This window comes from Cherax quadricarinatus, chromosome 25 (assembly GCF_038502225.1).
Source record: "Cherax quadricarinatus isolate ZL_2023a chromosome 25, ASM3850222v1, whole genome shotgun sequence".
Classification (NCBI taxonomy): domain Eukaryota; kingdom Metazoa; phylum Arthropoda; class Malacostraca; order Decapoda; family Parastacidae; genus Cherax; species Cherax quadricarinatus.
This window is the reverse complement of record NC_091316.1, coordinates 3,819,695-3,840,083: the sequence shown is the minus strand read 5'-3', so window position 1 is coordinate 3,840,083 and position 20,389 is coordinate 3,819,695. Positions and strand designations below refer to the sequence as shown.

At 43.0% G+C, this 20,389-nt stretch overlaps 1 protein-coding gene across 4 annotated transcripts in view; it reads left to right on the top strand.

The window, feature by feature from the left end:
* Nucleotides 1-2,273: 2,273 nt before the first annotated feature.
* LOC128690026 (uncharacterized) overlaps nt 2,274-20,389 on the top strand; it is a 58,615-nt gene continuing 40,499 nt past the window's right edge. The window contains exons 1-3 of one of the 4 annotated variants that reach the window (XR_011392398.1): nt 2,283-2,594; nt 10,119-10,342; nt 10,466-10,581. Coding sequence is in view for 3 of the 4 variants with exons in the window: in XM_070088576.1 (XP_069944677.1) it covers nt 10,154-10,342 (189 nt within the window). In the remaining variant the exon portion in view is untranslated. Of the gene's footprint in view, nt 2,595-10,118; nt 10,343-10,465; nt 10,582-20,389 lie in introns of those variants that run through there. The other 3 variants (XM_070088576.1, XM_070088575.1, XM_070088574.1) reach the window with 3 other exon arrangements.

Below are 20,389 nucleotides of genomic sequence, written 5' to 3'. Positions count from 1 at the left end.
TTGAGTCCTGGAAATGGGAAGTACAATGCCTGCACTTTAAAGGAGGGGTTTGGGATGTTGGCAGTTTGGAGGGATATGTTGTGTATCTTTATATGTGTATGCTTCTAAGCTGTTGTATTCTGAGCACCTCTGCAAAAACAGTGATAATGTGCGAGTGTGGTGAAAGTGTTGAATGATGATGAAAGTATTTTCTTTTTGGGGATTTTCTTTCTTTTTTGGGTCACCCTGCCTCGGTGGGAGACGGCCGACTTGTTGAAATATATATATATATATATATATATATATATATATATATATATATATATATATATATATATATATATATATATATAATTGTCTGTGTAGCTTTGGAAGCACATGCGTGAATGTGTTGGAAACACGCTTACATATGTTGGGAGCACATGCTTACATGTGTTAGCAATACATGCCTACAGATGTTGGCAGCACATTTTTATAATATTTTAATGTCTTTGTATACCAACACCTTTAGCAACGGCTGAGGAATTCACGGACCAGATAAGTACGAAAAGCCCACACTAAATAATATTCTCTGCGAAGATTTCAACCTCCCAAATATGAAATGGAATATGGTAAATCACAAAGTTGTACCAGAGAAAGTTCCTGGGGTCATGAAGACGCGTTGTACCAGAGTTCCTGGGGTCATGAAGACGCGTTGTACCAGAGTTCCTGGGGTCATGAAGACGCGATGTACCAGAGTTCCTGGGGTCATGAAGACGCGTTGTACCAGAGTTCCTGGGGTCATGAAGACGCGTTGTACCAGAGTTCCTGGGGTCATGAAGACGCGATGTACCAGAGTTCCTGGGGTCATGAAGACGCGATGTACCAGAGTTCCTGGGGTCATGAAGACGCGTTGTACCAGAGTTCCTGGGGTCATGAAGACGCGTTGTACCAGAGTTCCTGGGGCCATGAAGACGAGTTGTACCAGAGTTCCTGGGGTCATGAAGACGCGATGTACCAGAGTTCCTGGGGTCATGAAGACGAGTTGTACCAGAGTTCCTGGGGTCATGAAGACGCGTTGTACCAGAGTTCCTGGGGTCATGAAGACGCGTTGTACCAGAGTTCCTGGGGTCATGAAGACGCGATGTACCAGAGTTCCTGGGGTCATGAAGACGCGTTGTACCAGAGTTCCTGGGGTCATGAAGACGCGTTGTACCAGAGTTCCTGGGGTCATGAAGACGAGTTGTACCAGAGTTCCTGGGGTCATGAAGACGCGATGTACCAGAGTTCCTGGGGTCATGAAGACGCGTTGTACCAGAGTTCCTGGGGTCATGAAGACGCGATGTACCAGAGTTCCTGGGGTCATGAAGACGCGTTGTACCAGAGTTCCTGGGGTCATGAAGACGCGATGTACCAGAGTTCCTGGGGTCATGAAGACGCGTTGTACCAGAGTTCCTGGGGTCATGAAGACGCGATGTACCAGAGAGATTTCCTGGGGTCATAAAGACGAGTTGTACCAGAGAGAGTTCCTGGGGTCATGAAGACGAGTTGTACCAGAGAGAGTTCCTGGGGTCATGAAGACGAGTTGTACCAGAGAGAGTTCCTGGGGGTCATGAAGACGAGTTGTACCAGAGAGAGTTCCTGGGGTCATGAAGACGAGTTGTACCAGAGAGAGTTCCTGGGGTCATGAAGACGAGTTGTACCAGAGAGAGTTCCTGGGGTCATGAAGACGAGTTGTACCAGAGAGAGTTCCTGGGGTCATGAAGACGCGTTGTACCAGAGTTCCTGGGGTCATGAAGACGCGATGTACCAGAGAGATTTCCTGGGGTCATAAAGACGAGTTGTACCAGAGAGAGTTCCTGGGGTCATGAAGACGAGTTGTACCAGAGAGAGTTCCTGGGGTCATGAAGACGAGTTGTACCAGAGAGAGTTCCTGGGGTCATGAAGACGAGTTGTACCAGAGAGAGTTCCTGGGACCATGAAGACGAGTAGTACCAGAGAGAGTTCCTGGAGTCATGAAGGCTGCGTGTCACCTGCTCACCATCAGTCAGAAATACATTAAACCTTACAATAAGGATTAAAGTAAGCTCTCATCATATATACGCTGAGAGACATACTTGGCAGTGTATGTATACCCAGTCTCTTCCAAGTATCCTGACGGGTAGTAGATGTTTCCTCTAGCTCCTAGATGGCGTAGCTCTCAACATAGCTGAGTTATCACGCGCTGTTTACAACACCAGGGAATAACAATATTCCTTCTTGTATGAATAAAACATAGGTGTGTATACAAAGTGTATGCTTACGCAAGCTTTATTAACGCAACACACGATCATTTCTAACACATTATAGATAATTTCAATGGTATTTTTAAATACATTTTTTTTAGCCAGTTGTGATAAGTTGTTGAAGAGGTAGTCAGCGTGGGAGTACTGACACTTCATGTTGTTATGCTGCAGTCATCGTCCTCACTGGAGGCAGTTTCAGTCATCGTCCTCACTGGAGGCAGCTGCAGTCATCGTCCTCACTGGAGGCAGCTGCAGTCATCGTCCTCACTGGAGGCAGTACTCAACCGTTATTATCTCAGTATAAGGAATATTATTGTCAATAGCCATCCGTGCACTTGGCCAGCAATAACTGTAAGTAACAGCGTATATACTCTAAGACGATAGCCTAAGCCGACAAGTGGTAATTTTAAACCATCTTTGAAATTACCATTCTACAAGTACCAGTGTAACTTTTTTTTTTTGTGAAGTCATCCATGCGCTTGACCGGGAATGACGGAGAATAATCTTTTATTATACATTTGTATAGTTTGCGTTATAATTATATTATTCTTTTTTTTAACTTTGCCTCATTGATATTCGCTTTATATTCATCAGATAAAACATTTGAGCCAAGTTGTGCTCGCTGCCTAATTTTTAATCTTGTGGAACTTGTGTTGGTATGTTGGATTAATGAATTTTCTGAGAGGAGTTATATTGGGCGTGTTGGTTGTTATCGTGTGATAGTAATGTGAGTAGATTGAAATGACACTATAAATACAAGCGAGGTCAGAGGCTCGCCTTGCGTCTATCACTCTCGGAATAACTTGCTTCTCTTCTGATAGCTACGTTCTCTCTGCAAAATATAATTAAGAGGGGGAATTGTGAGAGAAAACCGTGCTTTCCGCGTTGAGGAGTTAGCTTTCTAGAGAAGACCGTACGGTTTTTTTTTTTTTTTCAGTTCACTCCAGTAAAGACGGTCGTCTGGGAACGTACTTGCTTGGACATCATCCTCTTTTCTGCAATTTTGCAAGCTCCTGATGTGTTAATTGCAACACGAAAGGCCTACTCCTCCTGTGGGGGAGTAGAATGATCCATACCACGGGCGGGATTTGAACCCGCGGTCAGAGAGTCTCAAAACTCTAGACCGCGGGTTCAAATCCCGCCCGTAGTATGGTTTGTTTGCAATTGTCATTACGATTTCGTGAGTCGAGTAGAATGATATATGTAATACCGCACACACATACACACATACACCAACCTCCCTTACACCCCTACACTTACCTCAGTTTGGTCGTTTATACACACAGCGATGCAAATTCATACACATACGGAAATCTAAAGTGAAGTAATTCTGACTATCATTACATTATCTAAAGAGCAAGAATTCTGTATTCCATTACTATTCAACAATTTTTCATCGTAAAATTTTACCAATGATAATTCCTAGTGCAATAAGAACGGGAGGAATGAGAAGCATACCTGAGGGAGCTACGATATTACAGAACATTACCTCAGCTAGTGACCTCTTCATCAACACATACAAACATACCACCTCCCACAGTCTAAATGTTTAATACTGCGCTCTCCTTGCTCCTCTGTGTGTGTGTTTTAATTACGTAAAGTATTTGTTTACAACCAGCAGGTGACGGTGGTCGATAATGCTTTGGATGTACAGGGTGAAGTACGGTTTTTTAAAAAACGTGTTACGGTGCATTTTAAAAGTAATTTCTTGTGCTTTGTACGTCTGGCAGTAGTGAGGTAAGGGGGCCAGCGCCCCCCTCTCAGTGCCGCGTGTGAGAGATACTTCCAGAGCGGGCAAGTGGCACTACTGCCGACCTGTGGTGCGCCGGCGTCGCTCTTGGGGTGCCACAAGCCAAGCCACCCGGGCTTATTCTCTCTCTCTTTCTCTCTCTGAAATATTTAGTAAGGAAGAGAGGAGGACGAGGAGGTTAACCCGTCCCCCCTGACCAACACCAGCCAGGGTAACACCACCACGCAAGAGGAACCTTTCCTTCCTAGGATCAAACCAGATTATCTTTCGCTTCCCAGACGTTGCATGATTATTACGGGTTTAGAGCCTCCACATGATAATTAGTAATAATAATAAATGCATTGCTTCTTTTCAGTAAACAACTGAGCTTCAGTATAATTATAGAAAACGTGTAATTATGGATAGTAATTATAGAAGATATAGGTAATTGAGATAATTATAGGTAATTATGGAGGATATACATAATTTATATAATTATAGGAGATGTAAGCAATTATAGATATCGGTCATTATAGAAGATATAGGTAAATATGAGACGGCTAATTATAGGAGACCTGCATGTACTTATAGATATCGGCAATTACTGGTGATAATTATATAATTATAGGGGGAATACGACCCTAAATTTCAATCCTTTAGACCCTTCTGTGACTTCGGGAAGGTTGTGGTGAGGGAGGGAAGGGGTCCCACCTTGATGGTAGTGAAGGGGACTTGATCTGAGGAATTAGAGGGGTAGCTCAAGTTCCTTGGATCAAGAGCCATTCACTAGCCTCAAGGGTGGGGGGTCGGTGGTTATAGAGTTTACATACAAAAATATTTCACGTTGGCTAGTATTCAGTTATAGTTTGATATTCCTCATTTTAATGACACGTTTCGCCCAAGGATGGGCCAGATCATACTTCGATGAAGTCCAGTCTTTGAGCGAAACGACTTTTATTTCCACTTGATGGTTTTTGGCCATTGTTTACCGCGTTTAACACAGTCTGCTTCGTTCATCGCGGGATTTGGTTCGCTTAACGAAAACCCGGATTCGCTTAACGCAGGCCGTGGCTCGCTTAACGCAGGTCCTGGTTCATATACCACAGGACATGACCCACTGAGCCCTAGCACTGGCTCGTTAAACACTGGAGCATGCTCGTTTAACAAAGGACGAGCCTCGCTTAAATATAGGGTCTGGCTAGCTTCCTCGTTCCAGTACTGAATCACCAACTCCGCTTTAGTCCCCCCCCCTCTCTCTCTCTCTCTCTCTCTCTCTCTCTCTCTCGAGCTTTAAAGAGTTACTAGGTAAGAGCTCCTTCACTTCATTTTACTTTTTAAGAGCTATTATCCTGCCTTAGGTTAATTTACTTGTTAATAGCTAAGTGGCCCGAATAACTAGTTTCAATTAATCTTAGATATTACCATTATCAGACTTCAACAGTATATCAAATCACAAATCATTTGTTTCCATTCGCTTCAGTGCGACATTGTGACGCATACGTGAAGGATGCTCAAGCCCACTTCTATCTAAACCTCCTTCACACCTCCCCGGGAAGTCCACTGCACCTGTTCCCATCTACTGCAGATTAAAACACCCTTCACCTTGCTCAAGATCTCTACAACCTCTCTACATTCCCCCTCCCCCCAACCCGTCATTTCCAGGTATTTGAAGACTTGCCGAGCTAAAACCTCTAATAACCCGGGTTCATATATCACACAATCTTTAATTTACATAAATTTCCCCACATCTTCCGGTACACGATTGGTCATTTCCTGTTGTTGCTATTCGTTTAGCTCTCATTCTCCGACGTACCTGACTTACCTGGTATGTACTAAGACACTGTCAGTACCTGACTTAGTATATACGAGACACTCCTCGCCAGTCCTACCATTCGTACTCTCCTACTCTTAAGACCCGGTTTTTAGTATTCTCACTACATCTGCGGATATTTAATCACCCCAACTTTTTCATTCTGAAAAAAAGGGGACAAGCAGCCGTTAAGTCCCTTCTACGTCGCTCAGGACAACGAAACTCTTAGCCTATTTTCCCGAGAAAACTAGAAAGCTAACGTTACTAAGAACTATAAAAAGAGCATAAGGAAGCAAGGGTAGATTGTTTTTTTTACACAGGGTTTGACAAGGTTAAGGATCCCTAGTTTTATTGACAAGCTATTTACAGGTTAAGGATTCCTAACTTTGTTGACAAGCTAAGAGCTGTTACCTACATCAGCTCATTTGAAAGCTGTATTGTGAATAAAACCAGAGAAAAGAACGAAATATACGATTTATCAGAAAAAATAGAGGGATCGAACAGAGGTCCTGCAGGTAACAGGCTCTACACTGTGCCACTCAGCCACGGTGATTTACTGTGGCAGGAATATTCACTGTGACACTGTGACTCGTTAGTACAGTGCGAGACCTGCACCTCTAACACCTTTCTTTTTCTCATAGGAATTAGTTCATTACTGCTAAAACTGCATTCATAATTCTATTGGTTTACCATTGTTTATATATATATATATATATATATATATATATATATATATATATATATATATATATATATATATATATATATATATAATCTTTATCGTGATAATAATGCGTTAGAGGTTCACTTTATCAATTACGGGAAAGTCAGCCCCACTAATTAATGCTTCTGGAAATGAAGAAATAATAAAATTGGTGGAGGAAAGAGAAGAGTTTTGTCAGCATCATAAACATGCCCACTTCGGAGGCAGCTAAAAGGATCAGTGATAAAAATCCCTCTCGCTGGAAGAGTCACAAGCCGCCCAGCACCAGCGTACCACTATGACCCTTGATCATCCCTGACGCAAGGACGAACCCTGAGTGCCTGAACCCCCAGAGTCCTCTCCTTTACGAACTGGCAGGGCAAAAAATCATCCGGAATCATTAGTGTCACTCCACCTCCTGGGATGCATGCAGTTTTGCTCCTTGGGTAACTAGCTGGTAGTGGCACTAGTGGCGTGCTCTCAGAGGTGAACTTGCGCCTGTATAGCGGAGTGCGGGCAGTGACCATAAGTTTAGCCACAGAACTGCGTGTCATTCTCAGTGGTGTAGGAGCCAACTTACCCGCGCTCCAAGATCAACATTTTAGGGGTTTTAAGGGAAGCCCCGAGCTCTTGCTGGGGCCGCTAGCACTGCTACACCCTCATCCTGGGGGCTTAGCTTTGTCTTAGTGCTGTTTATGGTGGCGGAGGAGGTGGTGTGGCTGCGCTCCTTCGTCTTATGTGCGTGTTTGGCGTGTTCTCAACACATTTTTTTTCTTTTTTTTTTATCCTGGTGTGTGTATGGCTGCGAGTGGAGAGAAGTGCATGTTTGACACACTTGCAGCATGCTAGAGTGCCAGTACAAGAACCTTATGAATGCCTGGACGTCTGTTCTTGCATGGTTGTGTGTGTGTGTGTGTGTGTGTGTGTGTGTGTGTGTGTGTGTGTGTGTGTGTGTGTGTACTCGCCTATTTATGGTTGCAGGGGTCGAGACATAGCTTCTGGCCCCAACACTTCACTGATCGCTACTAGGTCCTCTTTCCCTGCTCCGTGAGCTTTATCATACCTCGTCTTAAAACTATGGTCTCCTGCCTCCAGTACCCCACTTGCCAGACTATTCCACTTCCTGACAACTCTAAGGAAATACTTCCTAACATCTCTTTGACTCGTCTGAGTTTTCGGCTTCCAATTCTGACCCCATGGTTCTGTGTCCCATCTCTGGAACATACTGTCTGTCCACTTTGTCAATTCCTCGCAATATTTTGTATGTCATTATCATGTCTCCCCTAACCCCCTGTCCTCCAGTGTCGTCAGGCCGATTTCCTTTAACCTTTCTTCGTAGGACATTCCCTTTAGCTCTGGAACTATCCTTGTTACATATCTTTGCACTTTCTTGACGTGTGGGTTCCAAACTAGTGCTGCGTACTCCAGTATGAGCCTGATGTACACGGTGTACGGAGTCTTGAACGATTCCTTACTGAGGTATCGGAACGCTCTTCTCAGGTTTGCCATGCGCCCATATGCTGCAGCAGTTAGCTGGTTGACGTGCGCCTCAGATGTGCTCGGTATTATACTAGCTCCAAGATCCTTTTCCTTCAGTGAGGTTTACAGCTTTTGGCCACCTAGCCTATACTCTGTCTGCGACCTTCTTTGCCCTTCCCCGATCTTCATGACCTTTGCATTTGGCGGGGTTAAATTCGAGGAGCCAGTTGCTGGACCAAGCTTCCAGCCTGTCCAGGGCTCTTTGTAGTCCTGCCTGATCTTCATCCGATTTAATTCTCATTAACTTCACATCTTCTGCAAACAGGGTCACTTCTGAGTCTATCCCTTCCGTCATGTCTTTCACATATACCAAAAATAGCATTGGTCCTAGGACTGACCCCTATGGAACCCCACTTGTCACAGACGCCCACTCTGATACCTTGTCATGTACCATGACTAATTGCCTCACTGTCAGATATTCTCTTATCCAGTGCAGTGCCCTTCCTGTTATATGTGCCTGATCCTCTAGCTTTTGCAATAATCTCTTGTTAGGAACTGTCGAAAGCCTTCTTTCAGTCCAAGAAAATGCAATCTACCCACCCCTCTCTCTCGTGTCTTCCGTTACCTTGTCATAAAACTCCAATAGGTTTGTGACACAGGATTTGTCTTCCATGAATCGTGCTGGTTGTCGTTTATACACTTGTTCCGTTCTAGGTGCTCCACCACTCTCTTCCTGATAATCTTCTCCATGACTTTGTATACTATACATGTCAGTGACGCTGGTCTGTAGCTTAGTGTCTCGTGTCTGTCTCCTTACTTAAAAATGGGGACTACATTTGCCATCTTCCATTCCTCAGGTAGTTGCCCAGTTTCAATGGATGTGTTGAAAATTGTTGTTAGTGGCACACACACACACAGCATCTCTGCCCCCTCTCTAAGGACCCACGGAGAGATGATGTCCGGTCCCGCCGCCTTTGAGGTATCAAGATCACTAAGCAGCTTCACCTTTCTGGGTGTGTATATCCTTTGTTGGTGTACCCCCCACCCTCTGTTCTGACTTCTCCACTGTAAATACTTCCTTAAATTTCATGTTGAGTTCCTCGCATAATTCTTTGTCGTTTCTTGTGAGATCCACATCTTTCCTCAGCCTGATTACCTGGTCCTTAACTGTTGTCTTCCTCCTGATGTGGCTACACAACAGCGTCAGGTCAGACTTGACTTTCGATGCTTTGTCGTTTTCGTACTGTCGCTGGGCCTCCCTCTTTATCTGTGCATACTCGTTTCTGGCTCTTCGACTAATCTCTCTCTGTTTTCCTGGGTCCTTTGTCTTCTGTACTTTTTCCATTCTCTAGTGCACTTAGTTTTTGCCTCCCTACTCATTTGGGTAAACGAAGGGCTCGTTCTGGTCTTCCCCTTATTTCTGTTGCTCTTGGGAACAAACCTTCCCGCTGCCTCCTTGCATTTTGTTGTTACATAGTCCATTTCATTTACCGACTTTCCTACCAATTCTCGTTCCCACTGAACCTCCCACAGGAAGTTCCTCATACATGTGTAATCCCCCCCCCTTTGTAGTTTGGCTTTTCCCATCCTATTCATTTTACTCTCTCTACTTGTAACTCTATTTGCATTCAAAGCTCAGAACCACGTGATCACTAGCTCCAAGGGGCCTTTCATATGTGATGTCAACGTCCGAGCTACTCAGGGTGAACGCGAGGTCCAGTCTTCCTGGTTCATCCTCACCTCTTTCTCTGGTAGTGTCCCTAACATGTTGATGCACGAGGTTTTTCCAATACTACATCCATCCTTCATCTTGGCTTTCCATGTTTCGGGACCCCCATATGGCTCCAGCTTTTCCCAATCATTTTCCATGTGATTGAAATCGTCCATAACTAGTAACTTTGCTCCACCCGTGTGAGCTCTTCTGGGTACCTCAGCCAGTGTCCACCATTGTTCTCTTGCTCTCTTCATATTCTTCTCTTGGCCTCCTGCAGTTCTATGACAGCTTATACGTCACTGCAATGACTACCTTATGTCCCGCAGACTGAACTGTACCTACTGTGTGTGTGTGTGTGTGTGTGTGTGTGTGTGTGTGTGTGTGTGTGTGTGTGTGTGTACTGCGCTCATCTATTTGTAATGTCCTATTTCTGGTTGCAGGGGTCGAGGTCTCAGCTCTTGGTCCTGCCTCTAACATGCCGCTTGCCAAACTTTCATCATCTTGGCCTCTTATGGAGCCTGCCTCCAGTGCTTCTAATCCACTTCCTGACAACTCGGAGGCTGAAGAAATACTTTGTGACATCCGTTTGACTTCCTACTGTGCCCCTCTTGTTCCTATTTCCCGCTTCTCAAACAGTCTGTCCCTTTCCACCATACTAAGTCCTGTAAGTATTTTGTATGAAATTATCAAGTCTACCCTGGTTCTGTTCTGTTATATCCCTAAGCAGTGAGACTAGTCTCGTTACATATCTCTGGACTTTATCCAGTTTCTTAATGTACTTCATCAGGTGGGGGCTCCAAGCTGGTGATTCATACTCCAAGATGCTCCTGACATATATGATTCACTGCCCAGTATACGTCATTTTGACTCAAGAAATCATAATGACACGATTGCAAATAAACCATATACGTTTATACGTCATTTTGTTATTCTTGAGAGCTACTCTTAAATTATTCATTCTTAAAGGCAACAAATTACAACACAGAAAAAAAAGAGTTGATGAGAATAACACAGTGGAGACGAGGACAAGAGAGCCAACAATACCATCAGAAAGGTGCTGTAGTGACTCATTTGTAATTACACGAGAATTTACATGACCGTTTTCTACTGCATATTTCCCTATTCAGTTTATGCTTTGCCTTTTTACCCGCCTTTTCCAGTGTTCTAAATCTCCTATGTAGCTCTGCATCCAAAGTCTTCTTGAAGTCTAGGAACATGCAGTCCACCCGTCCCTCTTTCCTAACTGAAGTACCTCTGTTAAGAAATAATTTATCTCAAAAAAGAGGTTAGTTAAGCATAACCTTCATTTCTGAGGTCATCCTTGTGTAACTTAGTACTCTTCTGTATATTCAAATGTCTCGATTTTTTTCCAATAATTTACATGTTACGCTTGTTAGAAACACGAGTCTTTGGTTGAGGTCTTCCTGCCTCTCACCTTCTTGCTTGAATATTACCAAAAGTTATAATAATCAAGGAAGAAGGTGAGAGGAAAGAAGTGCAAAACTACAGACCAGCGTCAGTAGCAAGCGTCGCTTGCAAATTATTTGAAAAATAAATCCAGAAGACATTTGAACAATAGTTTTCTGTTTCTTGAAGAGGATGACTTTAGAAGTGAAGGCTGTACACAACTAATGTCTAAGAAATAGTGTTAAAGATCAGAGTGCCTTGAAAAGTTCTTCTGATCCTCTTAAAATTCGTGTTCCATCTGGGTCTGCTGTCTTGGGTACCAACTACCATCACGACCCTCGCCGCCTCTTGAGTCGTTTCAGTAATTGATTGTCCTATTTTATTTATCTCATCTATTACTCTTTTGTTCGTTTGTGGAAACATAAATCTGAATTCACAAACACAATGAGTAACTGTATGTTACTACCAACAGTAACAAAACCTACAAGAGTTAGAGACTAGTGTTTCCCTACTTGACCACATCTGGACCAACACCATATCCCCTTTAAAATCAGGCATAATTACAGATAATACCACAGACCACTACCCTACTTTCCTCATAACAACTCTTGGTAAAATACCCCAAGACACTAGTGAAGTCACCTTCAGACTTCACAATGAAGCAGCCATTAATAACTTAACAGCAGTAACAAACATTGACTGGCACACTGAGCTAGAAATCTATACAGATATTGACGAATGTTTTAATAATTTTCTGAAAAAGACCCAATACCTCTATAACAAGCACTGCCCTAAAAAAACTAAACAGATGACAGCTAAGAGACTGAATAGTCCCTGGCTAACACCCAGCATTCTCAAATCCATAAATACAAAACACCGATATGAAAAACAGTACAGAATGGGTCACATAACCAGAGACCAAACAAAACGTTACTCGTCAATCCTAACCAGCTTGATAAGAAGGGCAAAAAAATTGTATTATGAGAACAGATTATCCAACTTACGAGGTGATATAAAAAAGACCTGGAAGATCCTATCAGAAATTCTGGGAACAAAAAAGATATCACGAAATAGCGAAATAAAATTAGCAAAATCAGATGAACCCCAACTCCCACCAACAGAAACAGCAAACAGACTCAATGATTTCTTCTCCACTATAGGACAAAACCTTGCCAATAAAATCCCAAGCTCAGATACCCCACCAAATGACTACCTCACTGGCAACTACCCGAACACACTGTTCCTAGCTCCGACTAACCCATACGAAGTCTCCCTTATTATCAACGCACTAAAAAACAAGGCAGGAGATTTAAATACCTTACCACCCTTTATATACAAAAAAGTGTCACAAGTACTATCACCAATCATTGCAACACTCTTTAACAAATCCATTGAATCCTCCACCTTCCCTACAGCTCTCAAAATAGCAAGAGTCACCCCGATCCATAAAGGAGGAGACCAAACAGAGTTGAATAACTATAGGCCAATATCCAATTTACACCCTCAAAAATCTTCGAAAAATTAATTCATAAACGAATCTACTCCTACCTCATCTCCCAAAACATTCTCAACCCCTGCCAATTTGGATTCAGGCCTAATAAAAATACTAATGATGCTATTATACACACGCTAGAACATATATACACTGCAATAGAGAAAAAAGAAGTTCCACTGGGGATCTTCATTGACTTACGTAAAGCTTTTGATACAGTTGACGATGACTTGCTCCACGTAAAATTGTCACACTATGGTATGAGAGGGCACTCCCTCAACTACCTCAAGTCATACCTCAGCAACAGAAGCCAATATGTGTACGCAAATGGGGCAAGCTCTTCCGCTAAACCATTACAGTTGGTGTCCCACAGGGAAGTGTCCTTGGCCCTCTTCTCTTTCTCCTATACATAAATGACCTACCAAATGCTTCCCAATTACTCAAACCCACACTTTTTGCAGATGACACTACATACGTCTTCTCTCACCCGAGCCCAGTCACGCTAGCCAATACTGTAAATACCGAATTACAGAAAATATCTACCTGGATGAGGACTAACAAACTTACACTAAACATTGACAAAACCTACTTCATTCAGTTTGGTAGCAGAGCTACAGATGTACCTCTTAACATAACGATAAACGGATCACCTATCACAAAGCTAACAGAGGGAAAATTCTTAGGAATCCACCTTGATAATAGACTCAAATTTCATACACATATATAACAAATTTCTAAGAAAATTTCCAAGACTGTAGGCATACTATCGAAGATACGGTACTATGTTCCACAGTCAGCCCTCCTGGCCCTATATCACTCTCTTATTTACACCTATCTCACCTATGGAATTTGTGCATGGGGCTCAACAACAATTAACCATCTCAGACCACTAATTACCCAACAAAAGGCTGCAGTTAGAATAACAAATTCTCACTACAGGCAGCACACTCCACCAATATTCAAAACACTCAACCTACTCACCATACAAAACATCCATACTTATTACTGCACCTATTACATACATAGAACACTTAACTCTGATATTAACCCTCTCCTCAAACATCTCCTTGCCAACCTCAACAGAACACATGACCATAACACAAGGCACAGATCACTCTTTTGATGTTCCTCGTGTCCATCTCACGCTATGCAAAAACTCAATGCACATAAAAGGCCCTAAAATCTGGAATTCATTACCTGTAAATATAAAAGAAACACTACCTGTTTATAAATTCAAGTCTCTTCTCAAAGATCACTTACTCACTCAAAACCAAATAAATACTGAATAACTGAACCATATAAATTGTATATCCTAAATGTTACTCACAATTATATCACACAAATGTTAAACCTAGGACCCAATCTAACTTTTTTTTAAATACACTACCTAACAGAATACTCCATTCTACTGAATGTACAGCAATGCATGCAACCATATGACCTGTCTTTGTAATACTCATTTGTGCTTTGTTATCTGTTTACAATTAATGTTTTATCACTGATTAGCCCCTCAAGGAAGGTTCCTTGATGTTGGTGAGGGGCTCTTGATTTAGGGAATTGGATCTGTGCTCCAGTTCCCTAAATTAAGCCTGAATGCCTTCCACATCCCCCCCCAGGCGCTGTATAATCCTCCGGGTTTAGCGCTTCCCCTTGATTGTAATAATAATAATAATAATTATCACTGATTACATCATTGCTTAGTTAATTTTAAGTTAATTTTAAGCCAGCCCGTAATGCTATGCATATAAGTGACTTTGGCATGCTGCTCTTACCTGTATTTTTTTGTACCTCTGTATGTATGCTAAAATTACTAAATAAATAAATAAATAAAAGATGTATTTCGGTCGCTGCACGATGCAAGAAAAGCATCCCAGTATTGCACAACCCCAGTCCCCTGTACCTCAATCCGTGCGAAAGGAATAGTGCAGAGTGCCGTATAATTTTCTAATGCATTTGAGTATTAGCACTAAGATCCGAAGCAGAACAGAAAAGGGAAGCACAAGCTTTCCCAGGGCAACTAATCTTCCAAATTCTTCAGGGAAAAAAAAAAGGTGATCTTTGAAAGCTGAGAGTCTGAGACATTCTCTTGCCTCAGATCGATATTCTAAAACACAGCCAGCATATTAAGTTTGAAGCCTCTCTGAAACTACATTATCAAGTTATTAGATATTATCGCGATAAAACTGGTATCCCGATTTCTCCCGATTGAGACCCACCCGGGACAAAATAAGTTTAAAGGTTTCCCTCACATTGACGAGACTTAAGATCACGGGAAAGCTTACTTGAACATAACACATAAGCACTTAAAGTTTCAAGCCGACCAAAAGATGCATTCTCCAGTTATTGCGTAAAATTCTCTAATACAGTTTTATTAACTATGTTACTAAGGAATTTTTCACCTTCAGTCTAAACCAGTTTCATCCATTTCATATGGTACATCAGAGTTATATAACGCTTGTGGGTTTAGCGCTTAGTTGTTATAATATGGTACATCAGCCATTTTTTTTTTTTTTTTTTTTTTTTTTTTTTTTTTTTTTTTTTAGACAAGCACTGAACTCGTCTGTCATTTACGTTCTGTCAAAGAGGAGGAGAAGTCTAGTTCCTTGGATCAAGAGACTCCCACACCAACATGAAGACAAACTCTAGTTATTTAAGTCAAAATAATAATACTTGGAAAAATGAACATTGGCAACATGGCGTCTACTCCACTGTCATTAGCAACTTTTATCAAAAAATATATCAGAGGTGGAACTTTAAAAGCTGATCAGAGGAGGATTTTTAAATTTATCGCCTAGAAACCAAAAGTGGGAATTGTTAATATAGAATCGAGCAGAGAGCACTTCACCCTGCTAATTTTTCCCCCATGAAACTTTTCCTAATTATAGTTAACCAGGATTGAAAATTTAACAGTTGGTAATAAACCAAAATGTTTATGTACGATAGCAATGTAACACTCGAAAGCTGGATCTAGATTCTGGAAGAAGACTCTTCAGGTCATCCTGTACTCTCGCCTAAAACACTTTTGTTATTGCCAACTTTGCTTCAGTACGTCGTAAATGTCGTCTTATTTATATCTGCTTTCATCTTATTTTTAAGGCAATCTTCATTAAACTTCTAGGATACGATCCTTTGGCTTTTTTTTTCTGGGCTTTCAGTACGAAAATCAAACATTTCTGGCCAGGGTTCCCCAACCTGCTGCCCTCGCATGAAATTATGAATTCACTTTTACGTAGGTTCGACACTGCAGAGTGTCAACAAAACCTTCCGGACCTAAACACACATGTAACCATTAAATGTGGCCCACTTGTGTGAAAAGGTTGATCTCTGATTCCGACATCACCAAAGTTGCTAATTTTACCCCTCCCACTTTTTAAGAGTGCTGGGGAAGGGGTGTTCTGAGACAGGTGCAGCCTCTGCACAGGATGCTTGCCTAACCACCCAGCATCTCTTTTGGCATAAATGGGGTGGGGGGGGGTTATTTCCCCCTTCGTCTTAATTTGCTCACACTTGGCCAATGACGCGGAATGTTTAACGGACATAGATTGTGGAATGTATAAGAAATAGTGTAAGTAGCTTAACTTGAGCTGTGATTATCTGTGATATGAGTGAAATGGTCACGTCAGCAGCAACTTGGTATTGATAGTGTAAACTTGTTATATAACGTTAGAGTTTAGCGCTTAATTATATTACAATAGAACACAACCTGTTCTCTAGGAGCTCAACTGTACAATTACAATGTCCATAGTTTTAAATTTCCTATATTCTGTTCTTTATACAAATGTTCCATGCTTTTCCTTTTCTATATTTTTGCTTTCTTTCATTGGAGATTGACTCATGGGTTCTCAAAATTTATTTGTTTTAATCCATACATAACTCGTACATATTTAAGAGCTTCCCCGTGAATATAATTTTATTTTTATAACACTTACCGAGTTTGTTTATATTTCTAATTGTTTGTTCAGACGATTCGCTGACCCATGGTAATGGATGGTGCTGACTACATTAATAGATTAAGTAAACATTGAATATTTAGTCTGATAATAACAAGAGATATACATGACGTCATTCGGTACTTTTCCTTGTGACTATAAGCCATTACACAAAATCTGTATCACCCCTGTGTGTTTAGAGCTTCCCCCTGACTAAATTAATATAGCAACACGCTGCCGTTGTTGTCCTCGGATATGTACGGTGGTATCACAGTCCTGTCTTCTCAGATGTTTGACAGGGACTCAAGGTACTGAAATCATTTTGGCAGGAACCGTAGACTTTCTTACCGATTCCACCACCATCTACTTATTGCTTCCTCGCCTACCCCTTACCCCCCATCCCCCTCCCTCACCTGGCTACTTCACCTACCTCTCACCTGGATACACAACACCAGAAACATCTCAATGCTTCTCAGCTTCATTTCAACAGCATATGTAGCGCAAGTGCCTCGGCAGCCACGGTGCAACACACACACACCAGTAACAGCACTTTCAACATACCCGCAGCAACTTGACAATAGTAGCAGTATTTCAATGGCATCTCAGCACTTGCAACCTAGCACTACCTCCATCATAGTACAGTGTGAAGGCTGGAAGGTCAGTGTGTGCACCAGAACATCTGCAATAAGAACACTTCCATCACATCTTGAACACAATGCCAACGCCACTATTTCAATTTGGAGGAAGCACCAAGCCCGTAAGAGTCGTCTGACACCTGGGGAATAGGTATTCAGGTTTAATACAAAGAAGGGGGAGGCTGAATCTAATTCGATGGATCAAGAGCCCCTCGCCGGCATAAACGCACCTCCCTTAAAGGGGGGGGGGGAGATACTACACTTTCAGTTCTGCACAACAACACCTGAAGCGCAGCACCTGCAGCTCAACAACTGCAGTAAAGCAACAATTACACTTGCAGTAGTTAATTGTAAAAGAGTTTAATTTAATAATATAATTCGATTGAAAAAAATAAGAAAATTATGGAGGAAACGCTGGAAGAGATGCGCACTGCGAGCCAGCATGCCTGCTTGATGTCGTTGGGGGTTGGGTTGCTGGCGTATGTGGGTCTCGTGTTGGTGGGAAAGCTCCTGCAACACCGTAGGGTCCAACCCGTTTTTTGTGAGAACTACTACTACGTTAAGTGTTGGATGGTGACCGTAGGGGCCATGCTGTGGGCCGTCTTCGTGTTCATGGTGGAGGCCACCAGGCTGGGTTCCAGCTTGGTCACTTACTCTCCTGGCTGGCTGTTGGTCATAGAGTTTGTGGTCAACCTCACGTTCCTGTTAAGAATGTCTGTGTTGTTCCTGGCCACCTATCGCCCGTCCCTCTTAGTATGCCTCGTCGATGGCAGCCTCTTCACCCAGGCCGTCTTCTCCTTAGCCTCAGGCGCCGGATTCCACGGTTTCAAGTTTCTAACTTTTCTGCGGTTCCTTTACCCAGAATGGCGACTATTCCTGCGCACTTGGTACGGGAGACTGTGCGCGTTACTGGTGTTTGCGGCTCTGGCAGCGGGGGCAATGCAGACGGCAGAAGAGTGGGAAACCATAAACGGCCGGCATCCGGACATTCACGGGCAACTGCAACCATCCCGTGGGTTCTGGCAATATGTGTACATGATGGTAGTAAGTATCTCGACCGTTGGCTTCGGGGACCTGGTGCCCACCACCTACGCCGGACGCTTATTAGCACTCTTCACTTGCGTTACATGTATGATATACTTCGTTACTCTAGCGACGGAAGTCAGCCAGTGGTTGAGAGGTCTGCTGTTCGGTATGCGGTTCCTCCCTCCACTCACCTCACGTCAACGGCTCATCATCCTCGGTGACCATTGCCTCCACACGATGGAACATTTCATTTCGGACTTTCAGAAAAACAAAACAAAGTTCGACAAGTCTCAGGTGATCCTACTGGTTGACAAATCGGTATTAAGGAATGTTAAAAAAATTGTCATGGGTCTAAATATATTCGTGGTTCCTACATTAAATCTGGAAAGTGATTTACAGCAATTGTTACCTGAGCCTTCCCGTGACGATGTCCTCCTCATTCTGGGAAACAATCTGTCGGTCGAGACTCCAGATCTCGGTTTTCTATTACTCTTCAGAGCCAAGATGGTGGTCCCTTACGCCAGGGTCATCGTCTGGGCGATGTCGGAGGAGTACCAGTGGGCGATGAAATGTGTTGATGAATGGACACCCGATGACTGTGCAGTGTGCATGCAGGAGATCAGTGCAGATCTCCTGGTGCAGGAGACAGTGGCACCTGGTGCTGCTTCTATTCTAGCCAACATCGCTCTTCCCTTCAACACCAAGTCCGGCTCCCTCCACACGTCCCAGAAGCTTGACATTTTATATACAAGGGGTGAGAGTTATGAACTGGTGTGCTCAGCTGGTGAGCACCCAGAATTAGATTACATCACTGCAGCCAAGGAATGCTATTACGAGCACGGAGAGCTTCTCCTAGGGTACTTGTCAGATAACCAGACTAAGTTGTTCCATCGCGATATGATTCCCGAGAACACTACATTGATTCTCTTGAAATCTGATTCAGAAGAATTGTGGGAAAAGTTCTCTCCTGAGAGCGTGGCCGCGGCTGAAGGTAAAAGTCAACATTACGGCATCAATAAAACGGTGACGGTGGCCGTGAAGGAGGAACCCAGCTCACATTTCCTAAAAGATGCCCTCTCTCGGCACCCTTATGTGACATTGGTCGATGATGAGCAGCTGGCTTCTACAGTGGTTGTCAACCCAGCATTCGGCCCACTGGCTGTCAGGGAGGTTAAGTTGGTAAAAAGTCATTTGCCGACGGCGCGTGTGGTGGCCAACGTACCGCACAATCATCACCTACTACCTGACCACCCACACTCTTCTCCTGATGGCATAGACCACGCAGTGTTTACCTCCGCAATCTGTATGGCATACTGTAATAAAGTTAATTATAACATCTGGTTAAAAATCATCGAGGGGCACAGAGTGGCGTCTGTGGAAGTGGTAGGGGAATGCCGGTACGGAGAACTCTTCTCCTGTTTACTGCAGCAAGAGGGACTGCTGGCGGTGGGTGTGAAAGTGTCGTCTGTGTGTGTCACCGTCCCTCCCCCCTCACTAATCCTGGGTGATGGAGACTTAGTAGTGGCCTTCCGCCTCCTCAATCCTCCTCCACAATCCCATTCATCTTGATTCTTTTTTTAATACATGTGCAGTAACACACACATCTAAAATACATCAACACCTGCAGTATACCATCACGTACAACGTGAGTACAAAGAGGAAGCTCGTCTGTCCGGTGTTCAGTAGACGGAGGGTCAAACCTCCACCACCTATTGCGCTGACTGACCCACATGGGTTTAGCTCTTAACATTATTAAAAGTAAACAAAAAAAATACCTGCACTATCACTCACCCTAACAACAGCATCTGCACTAACACCTGCTCTAATAAGTGCCACGTGTATCTACACACAGCTAAATCATTTATTTTCCAAAGTCCTTTTAACGTAATTGTGGACAATGCATTTAATTTAAAAGCTTTGTTCATGATTTTTTCCACAGTCATCCTCTTCACTTATTGATATGTGTATCTCTTATTCCATCTTCAGACATACAAATTTAATATTCTGAAGTGGTAATTTCACCTTAAATGTGTAATATAAGCGACCTTTGCAGCTTTTGTTGCTATATTAACCAACCTACTATACCAACCTACTACCACAGGACGGTAGTACCTCCCTGGGTGGCTGCTGTCTACCAACCTACTACCACAGGACGGTAGTACCTCCCTGGGTGGCTGCTGTCTACCAACCTACTACCACAGGACGGTAGTACCTCCCTGGGT